The 13,645-nt window shown below is 32.6% G+C and overlaps 1 protein-coding gene and 2 long non-coding RNA genes across 9 annotated transcripts in view; 1 reads left to right on the top strand and 2 right to left on the bottom strand.

The window, feature by feature from the left end:
* LOC125676767 (rap1 GTPase-activating protein 1-like) overlaps window positions 1-9,735 on the bottom strand; it is an 84,965-nt gene extending 75,230 nt beyond the window's left edge. For 4 of the 7 annotated variants that reach the window (XM_056164144.1, XM_056164156.1, XM_056164154.1 and 1 more), the window contains exons 1-3: window positions 8,619-8,740; window positions 8,031-8,079; window positions 181-235 (exon numbers count right to left, since the gene is read on the bottom strand). In XM_056164144.1, coding sequence (XP_056020119.1) covers window positions 181-186 — 6 coding nt within the window. In that variant the 5' untranslated portion in view covers window positions 187-235; window positions 8,031-8,079; window positions 8,619-8,740. Of the gene's footprint in view, window positions 1-180; window positions 236-8,030; window positions 8,080-8,618; window positions 8,745-9,709 lie in introns of those variants that run through there. The other 3 variants (XM_056164174.1, XM_056164141.1, XM_048914592.2) reach the window with 3 other exon arrangements.
* Window positions 9,736-10,611: 876 nt separating this feature from the next.
* On the bottom strand, window positions 10,612-12,396 carry LOC130054434 (uncharacterized). The gene is made up of 2 exons (XR_008802750.1): window positions 11,934-12,396; window positions 10,612-11,463 (listed from the first exon to the last, which is right to left on the bottom strand). It is a non-coding gene; the product is annotated as an uncharacterized LOC130054434 (long non-coding RNA).
* On the top strand, window positions 12,349-13,365 carry LOC130054438 (uncharacterized). The gene is made up of 3 exons (XR_008802755.1): window positions 12,349-12,464; window positions 12,593-12,747; window positions 12,852-13,365. It is a non-coding gene; the product is annotated as an uncharacterized LOC130054438 (long non-coding RNA).
* Window positions 13,366-13,645: the final 280 nt, after the last annotated feature.

The following is a 13,645-nucleotide window of genomic DNA, read 5'->3' as shown; positions in this document are numbered from 1 at the left end:
GAATCAATTTCTTTTTTATATTTTCTATTAGTAATCTATCCATACATTATAGTAAATTACTTTTAACTGATTCCATACCCTGCTCATTAATGAATTTAATTTAGGTTTCCTTAAGCTTCCTTTACTCTTTCAAATTGTTTCATTAAAAATGCCTTTCAATATATTCCTACCTTTGCTTACCTTCATACAGTTCGAAGTTTGAGTATTTCTCCTGCAATTATCTCAGCCTCAGTTTCTGAAATATAAAAGGAAATTTGATTCTGGGGTGAACAAAAACAGACTCGCATTAAGAAATTAGCGAGACATAAACCTATCAGTTTTCATTATTTTATGATTGACTAATCATTCACAAAGCTGTTTCCTCTCTACTCCAGCTTCATCAATAAAAGACCTGAAATGTCCTCCCTTTCATCTCTGTTGGAATGGCCTTGCAGAAAGAGTTCTCTCCACCCATAGCAGAGAAAAGTGCAAAAACCATCTCCCACTGAATCATCCACTGAAATATTTTAATGACAAAACTATTCCGCTTAGAAAAGCCAATTAACAACACTTGTCTGCAGACTACATAATTGTATGGAAAAACCTTCTGGAACTAATTTTTTTCATGAACCAGTCATCTTTAAAAATTACATCTTGATCCAAAAATATTTTGTTAAAGTGAAACACTATGTACAAAATATATATTCCTATGTGCATATATACATCTTAAATAGACAGCTGGCATTTACATGCATTTAATAGTATCATATTGCAAAAGATTTCTGAAGATAGATAAATTCCATGTCTTAACATTTCACACTGCAATCTTCACAAGGTCAAACAATGTCACTTAGACAAAGAATGAAAGTCAAATCAAACCACTATACATTTCATTTGTTTATTTTTTTGTAATACTGTGGGCTTTGTATCAGGGGAGAGGAGGGTGGAGGAATTGAGTGGACGTTGTGTAAAGCAAATTCTACATCATCAGTAGCAGTATCCCTCTATTCAACCTGTATCAAAAGCAACAACTGATTCTATACAGATTATTAAACTGTGAACACGTAATCACATGGACATTTTGCTTACCCCATTCCCCTCAGAATGGACCACAGGAGCCCAAGTTATAATCCCTCCCCTAGCTTAGATTAAAACAAATTGGCAGACAACCCACCCACCCTCCACTCAAAAAATAATCAATCTCCACAGTATATCTAGTTTTACTTTTCAGCTGTCACATTCAATCAATGAAATTATCATTTAAAGACCATAAAGAATATCTGCCACCGGTTGTTCAGTTGCTATCTGTATCCTCTTGTACTTAAGTATGTATTGTGGGGTTTTTTTCCTCACTGGAATATCCTCCCAAAACAAACAACTTTTAAGTGGATTCAAAAATATCTTTAATGCATTTGTAGCAGTTTAACTCACAAAAAAGGATTCAATCTTAATTTTGCAACCTTTTTTTCCCCACAATTTCTCTGAAGATTATCTCCAAATAAACTTCAACACACATACACTAATTAAGTAAATATCTTGGATTCTGAAATAGAACACAGAAGATTGAGCAAGGGTGATTGTATCAAGAGTTTAGAAAACATCAGCCAGAATTAGAGGCATCAATCAACAACATACCTGAGATCTGTGGAGAATTTTGTCAGCATCCTCTCCAGTAGACCTTCAGTGATGTAACCCAGCAAAAATTCATACAAGGTTGTAACTACATGCATTGGTTGTTACCTACAGAACTTCAATTCCTACACGTCATTTAGCATTTGCCCACATTCCCGAGATATTGACAATTGCCTGTGCTGAGGACAAGTGTAGTTCCTCAGTATTATGATAAAATGATAGTTTGTGACCGCAGATAACTCAAATGAAACATTTAACCACCCAAAATCTGTGTATTACCTCTGAAATTGGATACCTTGTCTTTGAATTTGAAGTCTTTGTATTTAATCTAAATGTGTCTATTTTGAAATTTAAATCATAAATACATATAATATCTTTTCAGGGTGTTAAAAAAGCATTTAAATGGCATAGTTGGGTGTAATTATTTTATACATGTCTATGAAATTAAACTTCAAAACTTGTTTCTAATTTCATGAGGAACATGGGGGCTTCAGAGTACCCATAAGAAAGAATAAACTACAAATAACACACGAGCATTATCTGTTTAACAAGTTCATTATTCACAAAAATACAAACTATATTTAAATTAATGCACCAAATATTTACCAACAGAACTGTAAGGTTAAGGAGAACCATGGGCTACATCACTCATTTGAGTGTTACATGTAAATTCAAACCCCTGTTATGGCTCCAAAGTCATGACACAAACTTGACTTTACATTCTATGAGGTTTGAGGATACTTAATTGCATCTAAATTTGAGAAAGAATAGGTTCCTTGATATATTAATTCCAAAGATTATCATCTCGCAGTGGTATTGTCCTATGTAAAAGTTAGAATGCCTATAGTGACCCTGAGAGGTCATAGTGTATAAGTACTTGGAGTATTATATGCTACATGTGGGATGCTTGCATACTAATGGTAAAATTGTACCCTTGCGGTTCTAATAAGAAGACTAGATTCAATGAATTTTCTTATATCTTCTAATGTTAAACTTTTAACTCCTGTTGTGCTCTTTTCTTCGGAGTGAACAAACTATTGAATCTACACTACAAGATGATGCTGAATTTGACAAATTATAGCCTTGAGGTTTTGTCAGAAAAAGATTTTCTTTTTTAAAGAATTTCATTCTATATTCACATGTAAAACATGTAAATCAAATTTCATATGACCCCATCCTGACCCCAGGAGTCATGATGTGAACAAACCAGTGAATGAGAGTGCTGCATATCTTGTGGTTTGTAATTTTAAAATGAAGATCTTTAAAGAATTTTCCAATTAAAACTTTAAACAACCTTTATGGTGGGGGCCCTAATATTCCATGGGTCACAGTTTGAAAAAAAATTAAATGAATCTACACTACAGAAGAATGCTTGCATATCAAATATGAACCCATGACCTTCACATTTTGACCTAAAAACAATAGGGGTCATCCTTGAGTCATGAAGACTATTCCCTTAAAGTTTCATTGCTATAACAGTATTTGAAATTTGTTACATAATTTGATATTTTTTCCTATAGATTCTGTAGAGATTTAACCCAGGCTTTCACTTTAAAAAATCCCACACAGTAAATTCCCTTCAGCAGACTAACTTTAGCTCAATTGTGATGTCACACTTGCTTACATAACTGAATGAGTAATGTCAAATCTATTTACAAATAATAACATGGAAAATAAATTTGATGTTGTGTGGAAGTGGACCAAGCTTGCTATAACATGCAACAACTTTGGACTAGCTGGCATATTTTCCGATATTCAGTCGATACATATAAATATACATCAGAAACTAAGGTGTTACAGAGAGACAGATGGATAGCCCTATAAATCAATATTCCGCACATTTGCTAAAGCAGGGGTAAAAAAATTCAGCAAATCGTATTCAATAAAATTTTAAAAGTCCAAGGGCATAACTCTGCTGAAAGTCAACTGGCATGAAAAAACTCATTAACCAAAATTCAAGGGAGTCCACAAGAAGCTTTCATTTATTGTAAAATTATCTAAATTTTAACGAACCTTTTTATTGTAAAATTATTCAAATTCTAACAAGCTTTCATTTACTGTAAAATCTTTAAATTTTAACAGCTTTCATTTATTATAATATTATCTAAATTTTAACAAACTTTTCTTTATTGTAAAATCATTCAAATTTTAACAAACTTTCATTTATTGTAGAATCTTTAAATTTTAACAAGCTTTCATTTATTGTAAAATCTTTTAAATTTTAACAGCTTTTATTTATTGTAAAATCTTTTAAATTCTAACCAGCTATCTTTTGATAATCTACACTTTGTGATTCAATCACTCTAGTAAATCCTTATTATAAGAGTGAAAACCATTGGGGCAAATAGACAGAAAATATCTATTTATAGTGGTTAACATATATATATTTCTTATCAACAATTATACAACTCTCACAATTTCAAAATTATCAAAAATGCTAAATACAGTTGCATAAAAGATTATACTCATAAAATACATAATTATATCCTATTCATCGTATGTTTCATACCCAAAGGTCAAGGTTATTTCTTTGTTCTACACAAAATGAAAGCCAGATGCTGAAATTTCAACTACATTATGTATAATTAAATTTCTGACAATATAAACAAACACAGATCATTGGCTCTTGTAAGGTTATCTTGGAACCTAGCTTTCCAAACAAACAAAATCTTTGAGAATATTTTAACTCATTCATATTATATTTCTTTAAAAAATAACCTATTTTGATAAAAAAAAATTCAGAGAATTAAAAGATAAGAGTTTGGAAATGTCACCATATCATACAAAAATTCACCATTTCCTTTTTCTATATTTTGATAGCGGAAATAGCTTTAATTTTTCAATATCTATCCTCTGTTGGGATTATAGTGGTCTATAGTAGCTCTTATATGTCACAGTTATCAGAGTCAATCTGAGGACATAATTTATATTTTGAATTTCTATCTATAAAATTTTATAAGAGAACTGCATCTCGTATCATTTCACCATTAAAAACAGAATGAAATATGATGATCGATTGATTGTTTGTTTTGCATCCCATTGAGAATTTTCACTTATATTGACCAGATATCACCAACTGTAGCTAGCTGGTGAAGTACCACAAAGAAGTAGGTACAGTTTCTAAAGTCATCTAACTGGCCCAAAATATCGATGACTTCCCTTGGAGCTCAAACCCTGACATTGAAATAAGGAATGTATTAGCAAACCCAAAATCTGCTCAGTTTGATCAGTAAAATGATTTGTGTCATATGACGAGAGCTAGAAGTTGGCATAAAATTGCAGAAATGCCATTTTCAATGAAAATATCCACAAATTCAGGTGGTTTTCCTTTCAGAAAACATACAGCGCATGCGTCAAGCAAATTCATATTCAAGTATGTTTTTCATCTTAAAATTATACACAATATATATCATTTTCATTTTGCTCGACAAATGCGCACAGCTTTTCCTGAGCAATAATATGTATGACATTTGACAGTATTTAGGCTTATTTTGAAAAAAAGGCGGGAAATGTCTTATTCATGATGTCATAATGCCATCCAATTAGGAATACCATAATGATTTTGTTGACATAGTATACCTGGCATATATTTTACTTTCTTAAAACGCTTATTAAGGTTAATTCCAGACATATTGTATAGAGAGAAATTTTTTGGGCCTTTTCATGTATACAATCGTACCTTGTTCTTTAGACCTACACTTGGTACTCAGGGTCGTAGCAGTGAGGGTTCTTTATCATGCCAACGCCTGCTGTGACACCTGCTGAGGTCCCAGGATCATGTAGCAAAATCAGACTTAAGTCAAAATTTCAATCACCTGTAAAATGTTCATTGCTTTCGGACTGAGACTTTTATATTTACAGACACTAGACATTTGATAAAGCAATACAGAATATCAATTTTATTTGGGATGGTTGTCTTCTCAATCATTTCATTGCAATATTCAGATTTTGACTTAAGCATAAGATGTTTCATGATCCATGGGCCATACCTCCATTTTTAAAGTAATATCCAAATGACCCAAGATTCTCACTTCTAATGCCAAGCATTTGGCGAAGGGACAATCGATCACTACCTATTTCAATGTTTTTTAGGTTTGATGCAGCCATGGCATGAGCAGGGCTCGAACTCACAACCTCCCAGTTACAAAGCGAATGCTCTACCACTAAGCTACCATGACCAGTGCATGAAATATGTAATTCTATTCATAATAGTATCAATCAAAAGAAATTGTCACAAGGATTATGCTATTAATATGTATCCTGAAATAATAATACTTGCATTAAGTTTTAATGTCCTAGAGCTTTTGCATAAGTGAGAGATTGACATATTTTGGACAAAATACAGAATAGCATTTTCTCCAATCAGCTCATAGGTTCCTACTACCATAAAAAGTTTCCCATCCTGCATCCAAGATACCTGCCTTTCTTGTTCGGTGTTACAATGAACAACTTGAACTTTAAATAAATTCCATCACTAATGAAGGGATATTGTTCTATTTTCAGCAGATAGACAATTACTAAAAAAAAAAATCATTTCTTTATCTTAAATCCATAAAAAAATATCTTTTTTCCCAATATACATATGTAGACTTCAATGTTGAATTGATTAAGGCAGACTTTTCCATTTTGAGATGATTTTTTAAAAGTCTCTTGGTCAACTCTCACTTTTTAGTATCCTCTGCAGAAGATTTACAAATATACTACTTGATTTCATTCTTTGTTAAGAAAATATTTTTGGGGCTCATTAGAGGTAGAACCTTAAAATAAATATTGAATGTAATAGCAGTATACACTCTCTGATCTAAGTTAACTCTCACATATTGTTTAGTTAACTCTCATATATATTGGTTAGTTAACTCTCATGTCACTATATTGTTATAGTTAATTCTCATATATATTGTTTATTTAACTCTCATATATATTGTTTAGTTAACTCTCATATATATTGTCTAGTTAACTCTCATATATTGTTTAGTTAATTCTCATATATATTGTTTATTTAACTCTCATATATATTGTTTAGTTAACTCTCATATATATTGTTTAGCTAACTCTCATGTATATTGCTTAGTTAGCTCTCATGTATATTGTTTAGTTAACTTTAAATATATGAAAATGAATACAGAGTTATTGCCCTTGGATTCAATATTTTGAAACCTATTGATTATTTGTTATGTGTACGTGTATTGTGGTCATGTTTAGTTACACGTATTATATTTGTTTACTTACATGGATCATACATAAGTTGTTGAGTTAAATACATATATAATTGTTCAGTTAATTAAATTATTACAGTTGTTCATGCAGTTAAATATTCATGTATCTATCTAAATGTTTGGTTAGATCCATGTATTATAATAGTTGATAAGTTATATATATTATGTATTATAGTTGTTCAGTTAGATAATTATATCATATATTATAGTTGTTTTCACAGTTTAAAAAAATAAAATAAAAAGCATGCATATATCATTTAATTTCACTGGTATTAATTTAAGGAAAGACAGGATTTTTTCGATACTGAGCTGGTCTCGGGACCATTTAAACATTTACTTTATATTGTGTAATTACAGGTAAATTAGTGCAATAATACTTCAATGCCAACAAGAGTTGAATGGTTGGCATCCCAAATTCCATACAACTCTCCCCTACCGTCTCCCCACCTCTAATATTGAATCACTACACATCTTATCCTGCAGGAGATGAGATTTGTATGCAACACACATTATAACACTTTGAAATATACAACATATCAGCTGCAGTGATTTAACCCTGTAAATCAGCACAAAGTCTCAACAGATGAAGTTAATTTCACTTGTTCCAGTGACACACAGATACTTGAAACCCATCCTAGTTACATGTTAATGCCATTAAATCATCGACTCATAATCACCCAAAAACGATATGTACAGCATCCAGTACAACCGCAAAAAATACACATAGCTATAGATCTAGTTCTAAAGCTTTCATGAATGATACCAAGCCTTAACCTAGAACATTCAATAATGATTACGAGTCATTCTTCATAGTCATCACTTTAAATTCAGAGAAAACATCTTAAAAATTTGTAAAACAGATACATGTAACACTTTATAGCATTATCTCTTTTCAACGGTTATACTTTTAAGAATTTCAGGTATGCAAATTATCTATGAAGCAAATGTTTGTTTAGTTTCTTCAGTTATTTTACATATATCTGGTTTGGGGCAATTTACACATTTTAACCTGCAAAGTATATGGTTATAAAATATGAAAAAAAGCAAAATTAACTGTGGCAAACAAGGTTTTATTTAATATACATGTATTAACTTAATTATAGTAGAATAATAAGCCACTTTTCCTATAACTATATTAAATTTTCAAAAGCATCTCTTTGATAAATGATTTAATCATAATTCATTTCAAAATGAAAATCTTACTTTAATTTGATGCCAAGCAATATCCCAATAGTCTCTGAGCTGTTCTACACTGCGTAAGAACAAAGAAACTAAAACAACACAGTGCACAAAAACCTTAGGAATTACATGACATGTGCAAAACGGTAATACATTAATAGTTGCCTTGTGATTCTATGTTGCTAACCAGCAGCCAACAGACTGACTGATCAGGCATAATGCTGAACCAAACTCATACATACCCAATGAAAATTTCAAATTTGTAGAACTGACACTTTATCTTGGACATAACCAAATTTTAACAGCTCGTATAAAAGAAAACTCAAACTGAAGTTTTAAATTTTTTCAAGAAATCCAAGCGTGGAGATGTCATTCAATTGATAATGGTAAATACTGAACCAATTTTCCTGTATAAATGTACCTAAGTGAAACAAGCATAGCTCTAGTATTTTACAATATATCTCACAAAGAAACTGATATATGCATTATATAAAATTTCCAGTAAATTTTATAATTTTTCAAACCTAAAAAAAAAAAACATAATGGCAATGAATTCTACACTTTGAATTATTGGTTTGAAGCTAAATCTAATAAGAATAGAGACTACTTTACCTGTAATGATTGTTCACCATGCAGCTTCCTCAATGAGTTCTAAAAAACAAAGACTATACAGAGCTAAGATGAAAACAGACAACATGTGAAGTTCTCGACCCACTGCAGCTGAGTAAGTTTTCTGTGTGAAATACTTTAGGTGGGTTATTTTTATGAAATACTTTAGTAAGGGTAATTTCACAAAGATGGTGTGGTTTAAATAAAGACAAAAGAGGATGGGGCTTATGATGTTGCAGAGTGCCTGGGAAAATGGGTTTTTACGTTACAGTGAGTGGAAACTTGTAATATGTTTTAATATCAACTAAATCAGCAACATTAAACAGAGAACATGCAGTCATAAACTACTTCCGAGTATACCTGAACTGGCCGGTATACTGTTTTTACTCCCATCTTATTTTTGTTCTTTTCACCCTTAATCCCAAATAGGTGAAATTATAAATCAAATCGATCCATATATTACTTGTATTAATTAAGTAGTCAGAATAGATAGACCAAAAACGATATTAAAAACATACTCCCTATGACCTGCATCTTTTATCAATGACCTTGAGGTACCCTTTGATCATGAATAATCTGTGTATCAAGTATTAATTAAAGCACAGGACCAGAACCAATGATTAACATTTACACTGCCAATCCCTGTAACCTTGACCTATTGTAAATGGAAATGGGTGATGAAATGGCAAAAACGTCATCAAGATATACGACGTAATAATGCCCTAATCATTGTGAATCCCACGACACTCTCTCGTGTCATAAACAAAGAATAGGGTATGGTTCTTATTGTATTTCAACTCAAAAAAATAATAATGGTAGAACTGTTACAAATAATTTCTACATGAAGAGGTGAAATCAGTGCATTTTCCTTGTAGAATATATTCATTTACCCAAATTCATCATAATATAATTGCCAACACCATAATTAGATTAAAATTCACGGAAAATTGGTCTTGGCAAGGTAGTTTTTTAATTGAAAAACATATAATACTGGCATATAGGAAAAGGATATCTATACAACTGAACACTATATTAATCTAAAACGTATATCTATTTGGGGTATTGCTTGATGCAATTAATATATATGCACTCACCCTTTTCTTATAACCAAATCATGTTGAAATTGACTATTTTCTTGTGTTTTTCTATAAAGTAAGGGAAAATTAGCTGAATTATGACATCACACACACAAATTGTATGCATTATTTTAACAATGAAGTGTGGTTTTGTTGTCGCGACAGACACCCGCATTGTCGGAAAATTTAATGACGCACTTCCTCAAATTTTCCAATGATGCCAGCGACTGTCGTCTCCCCCAAATGACAAAAAACACATTTTGTTGTTTATATCTACATGAACATCATCTGAACTGACTATACAACACATTCTCAGGTCTAAAATAATTTATAACTATCATTATGTAAAGTGAGAACAAGCCAAGGGAGCTGTTACTTAGTCACATCATTCTGTGATATGTGGAAAAGTCCAAAATTTGTTTCTTTTGAGATGATCATGTGATAGTTTACTGAAAATCATTCACAAATATTTATGAGGACAACCCCTCTGAAAATAAATCCCACTTTTTTGCTTAATTGAAGGATATCCCTGGAAGTCCTGGGACTTCCTTGTGAAGTCCCACTTCTCCCATGTCCTAATGCAGTGGGATAATACAGGACTTCATGTTTCTGCATTTGTCCTGGAATATCCCACTTACATCAAGAGTGACTTTGCAAGAATTTCTAGGACATATTTATTACCTAAATGTCTTACAAAGTCCCACTCTCATAGCAGCAGGTTTTTCTAGGACATTCTTGTGTTTTTCAGGACTTTATTATAAAATGAAGACGAAAACATCGTCCCAGAAATTCCCTAAAAATCTCATACTTGATACATTCAAGATAATGCAAGACTTTACATTGCTTTCCAGGACTTCGTATTAAAAGTATGCAAAGAGAGAAGTCTTGCAATTACCCTCAAAATCTTACAACCAGTGAAGTCAGATTATAAAGGACTTTAATGAGGGTTACAGGACTTTTAGATATTAATTGTTACAAAATTAAATCCTTGTCATATCAAAGAAAAGATTTTACATTTTCTGGATTACCTTGACATGTCATTGCTACATAGTTCAGGCTAAAAAAAACCTATAAGAATAGTGAATGATTCGTGGATAAGAACATTTATGTATACAACAACAATCATGTCATAATAAGTTGTAATAGAAAAGACTATATTTCATCAAAAGTAGACTTGAAAAATGTTGGCTATGAGAACACTTCTTATAAATTTATAATGACAACAATCTGAACTTGAATAAAAATCACTTTACTGTCAAATGCGCTATTGAAATCCTCAATGTCACTTGAAAGACTACCATAATTTGAGTTTTGAGATGCTTCATCACAGGAGTTCAATCGGGTTTGTCATGTTTTTTTTAAGGTTAGAATATTGTCCAGTGTATTATTAAGATAATTTTGATAACAGATTTCCAGTTCCTGGGCTACCTTCTTCAAAATAAAGAAGATCCCTTTTTGTGAAAGAATGTTCAAAAATTCATCAGATTCTGTGGTAGGCTTTTCCATTTCCAGAGATGACACAGCGGCATTAATGTTCGAAACTGAACTTAAAAAAATGTCTGTATCAAAAGGATTGCAATTCAGGCTCAAGTGATGATAAGTTAAAAGGATTTTCCAATGTCACGGTCGTATCACTTGAAGTACCAATGGCATATCAACTTTTGGATGTCACCACTGAAGATTGCAGTTGATGTTTTAATATTTAGTACATTTAGGAATTTGCATGTTTACATCTTTCTTGCACAGCATGTACCTTTTGGGTTCTCAATCTCCTGCAATAATAATTAATTACAAATTATTAATGAAGAAACTTAATTTTCAAGACACTGATTAAAAATTTTATATTTAGAAAAGTTTCTTTGACACATCAATGTTTTGAGGTGCAAATAGCAATAAATTATCACTGATGGATACAATCAGCTTGCCATGCTAAATTTTGTAACCGTACTGTCCGTAGTTATTTTACGAAGCAGTAATAATTACAGAACAAGGTCAACTGATCGAAACAGAATCATAATGATGGATATCCATGATACAATGTTCTGGTGATTATACCCTTTCCATCTAGATCGAACCAGTCAATGGTTTACGTTAAAAAAAAAGAGTAGTTTGTTTTGATATGTTAAGCTGTAAATAGAATGATTGTATCGAGGAATTTCGAGTGGTCCAGCGATCAAGCGTGTATTTTTCCAATGCATGTAATCATTTACAAACGTAAACAAAATAAGCATATGGTACTTACAGAGTGTCATCCGTTACCCCGTAGTCCTTTTTCATTCCGATGTTATTGATTTCCATTCACAAATCTTTAAATCATAAATGACTTCTTTGAAAGTTGTAACTTCCGGTGATGTCGTTTCGGTCAACTTGTACAATGTACGAAGCTTGTCGTGTTTTTTTCTTCTCCCCGTTCTAATTCGATATAAGATATATCATGTATAAAATATATCATATGTATATATATGAAGTCTTATACACTGGGTTTCCACTGGTCGATTGTATAACTTTTTACTGATCATCTTTTGGTTACGTGTTGACCTGGGGACGAGTCAGTCAGTGTACGACCTGACGTTCACGCAAGTGATCAAAGCGCTTTTTTTTCAATGTTCCTTTCTGGGCGCGAAGTCAGGGAAATATTCGCAAGGATGGAGAACAATCAACAGAATCAGTATGCAATCAAGCATGGAATGGATTCCAGATAGGAATATAGGATTCACCTTACACTCAGAAACTGGGGGATAGGCCTAGTTGTTCAAAATACACGGCGTTGCTGGTTAGTATTTTTACTTTTGGTTTGTAATAATTCGTCTTTTTTGGTAGTCTAGTGGAATTGTCACACCTTAACAAATTATCATCCTGTTTCTAATATTTTTATCTAGTACATGTTCTCTTTCATTGTAGCATGGACTTGAAGAGATAGTTATGAATTTAGAATATCATCAAGTGACTTTTAATAAGGCACTGTTTTCAGTGGATGAACCGACATCATGCAGTGTGACAGGAAAACGCCCGTGAGACCAAAGATGGCTTGGATAAAAGGGAAGACAATGCAGAAGGTGCATATATACAAGTTCAAGACATAGACATTTTAAATTTTGCATGTTCATTTACAAAACCTGTTATGCAACCTCTCAATTAATTCATTATGCTATCTTTTAAGCCTCTGTACCAGAGAAAAATCCAGAGATGGCCCTCAAAGAAGTTAGAAACAAGATGAGAGACCATCTCAAGTTGTTTAGGTCTGGAGCCACCTTCCCCCACCCACGAGTCGAAGAAATAGATCTTTGAACCACTCCAGGTTACCCGTGACATCAAGATAAACAAAATTCAACTTCAGGGACAAAAATTGATAATACCTGTTTAAAATTTTTTTTTTAGTTCACCTGGGCCGAAGGTTCAAGTGAGCTTTTCTGATCAAAATTTGTTCGTTGTCTGTCGTCGGCGAAAACTTTTCACATTTTCATCTTCTCCAGAACCACTGGGTCAATTTCAACCAAACTAAGTGACACAAAGCACCCTTGGGTGAAAGGCTTTCAAGTTTGTTCAAATGAAGGGCCATGCCCCTTCAAAGGGGAGATAATCGCAAAAGTACGGTGGGGTCATTCAAAAATCTTCTCAAGAACCACTGGGACAGAGAAGCTGAAATTTACATGAAAGCCTCCTGACAGTACAGATTCAAGTTTGTTAAAACCAATGACCTGGGGGGGGGGGGGGGGGGTTGGATTGGGTCTCAATAGGGGATCAAAGTTTTACTTACAAATATACAGGGAAAATCTTTATGAAAATTGTCTTCTCAAGAAACACTTGCCAAGAAAAGCTGAGATTTACATGAAAGCTTCCTGACATAGTGTAGACTCAAGTTTGTAAAATTCACAGGGTTGTCACTAACGCAAGAATAGGATCACAGAAATTTCATTGGGGTTTGTCTGATATGGCGAGTCCCGCAGACGTGTC

Source organism: Ostrea edulis, chromosome 1 (assembly GCF_947568905.1).
Source record: "Ostrea edulis chromosome 1, xbOstEdul1.1, whole genome shotgun sequence".
Lineage (NCBI taxonomy): Eukaryota > Metazoa > Mollusca > Bivalvia > Ostreida > Ostreidae > Ostrea > Ostrea edulis.
The sequence above is the reverse complement of the archived record's forward strand: the minus strand, read 5'-3'. Positions and strand labels throughout refer to the sequence as shown.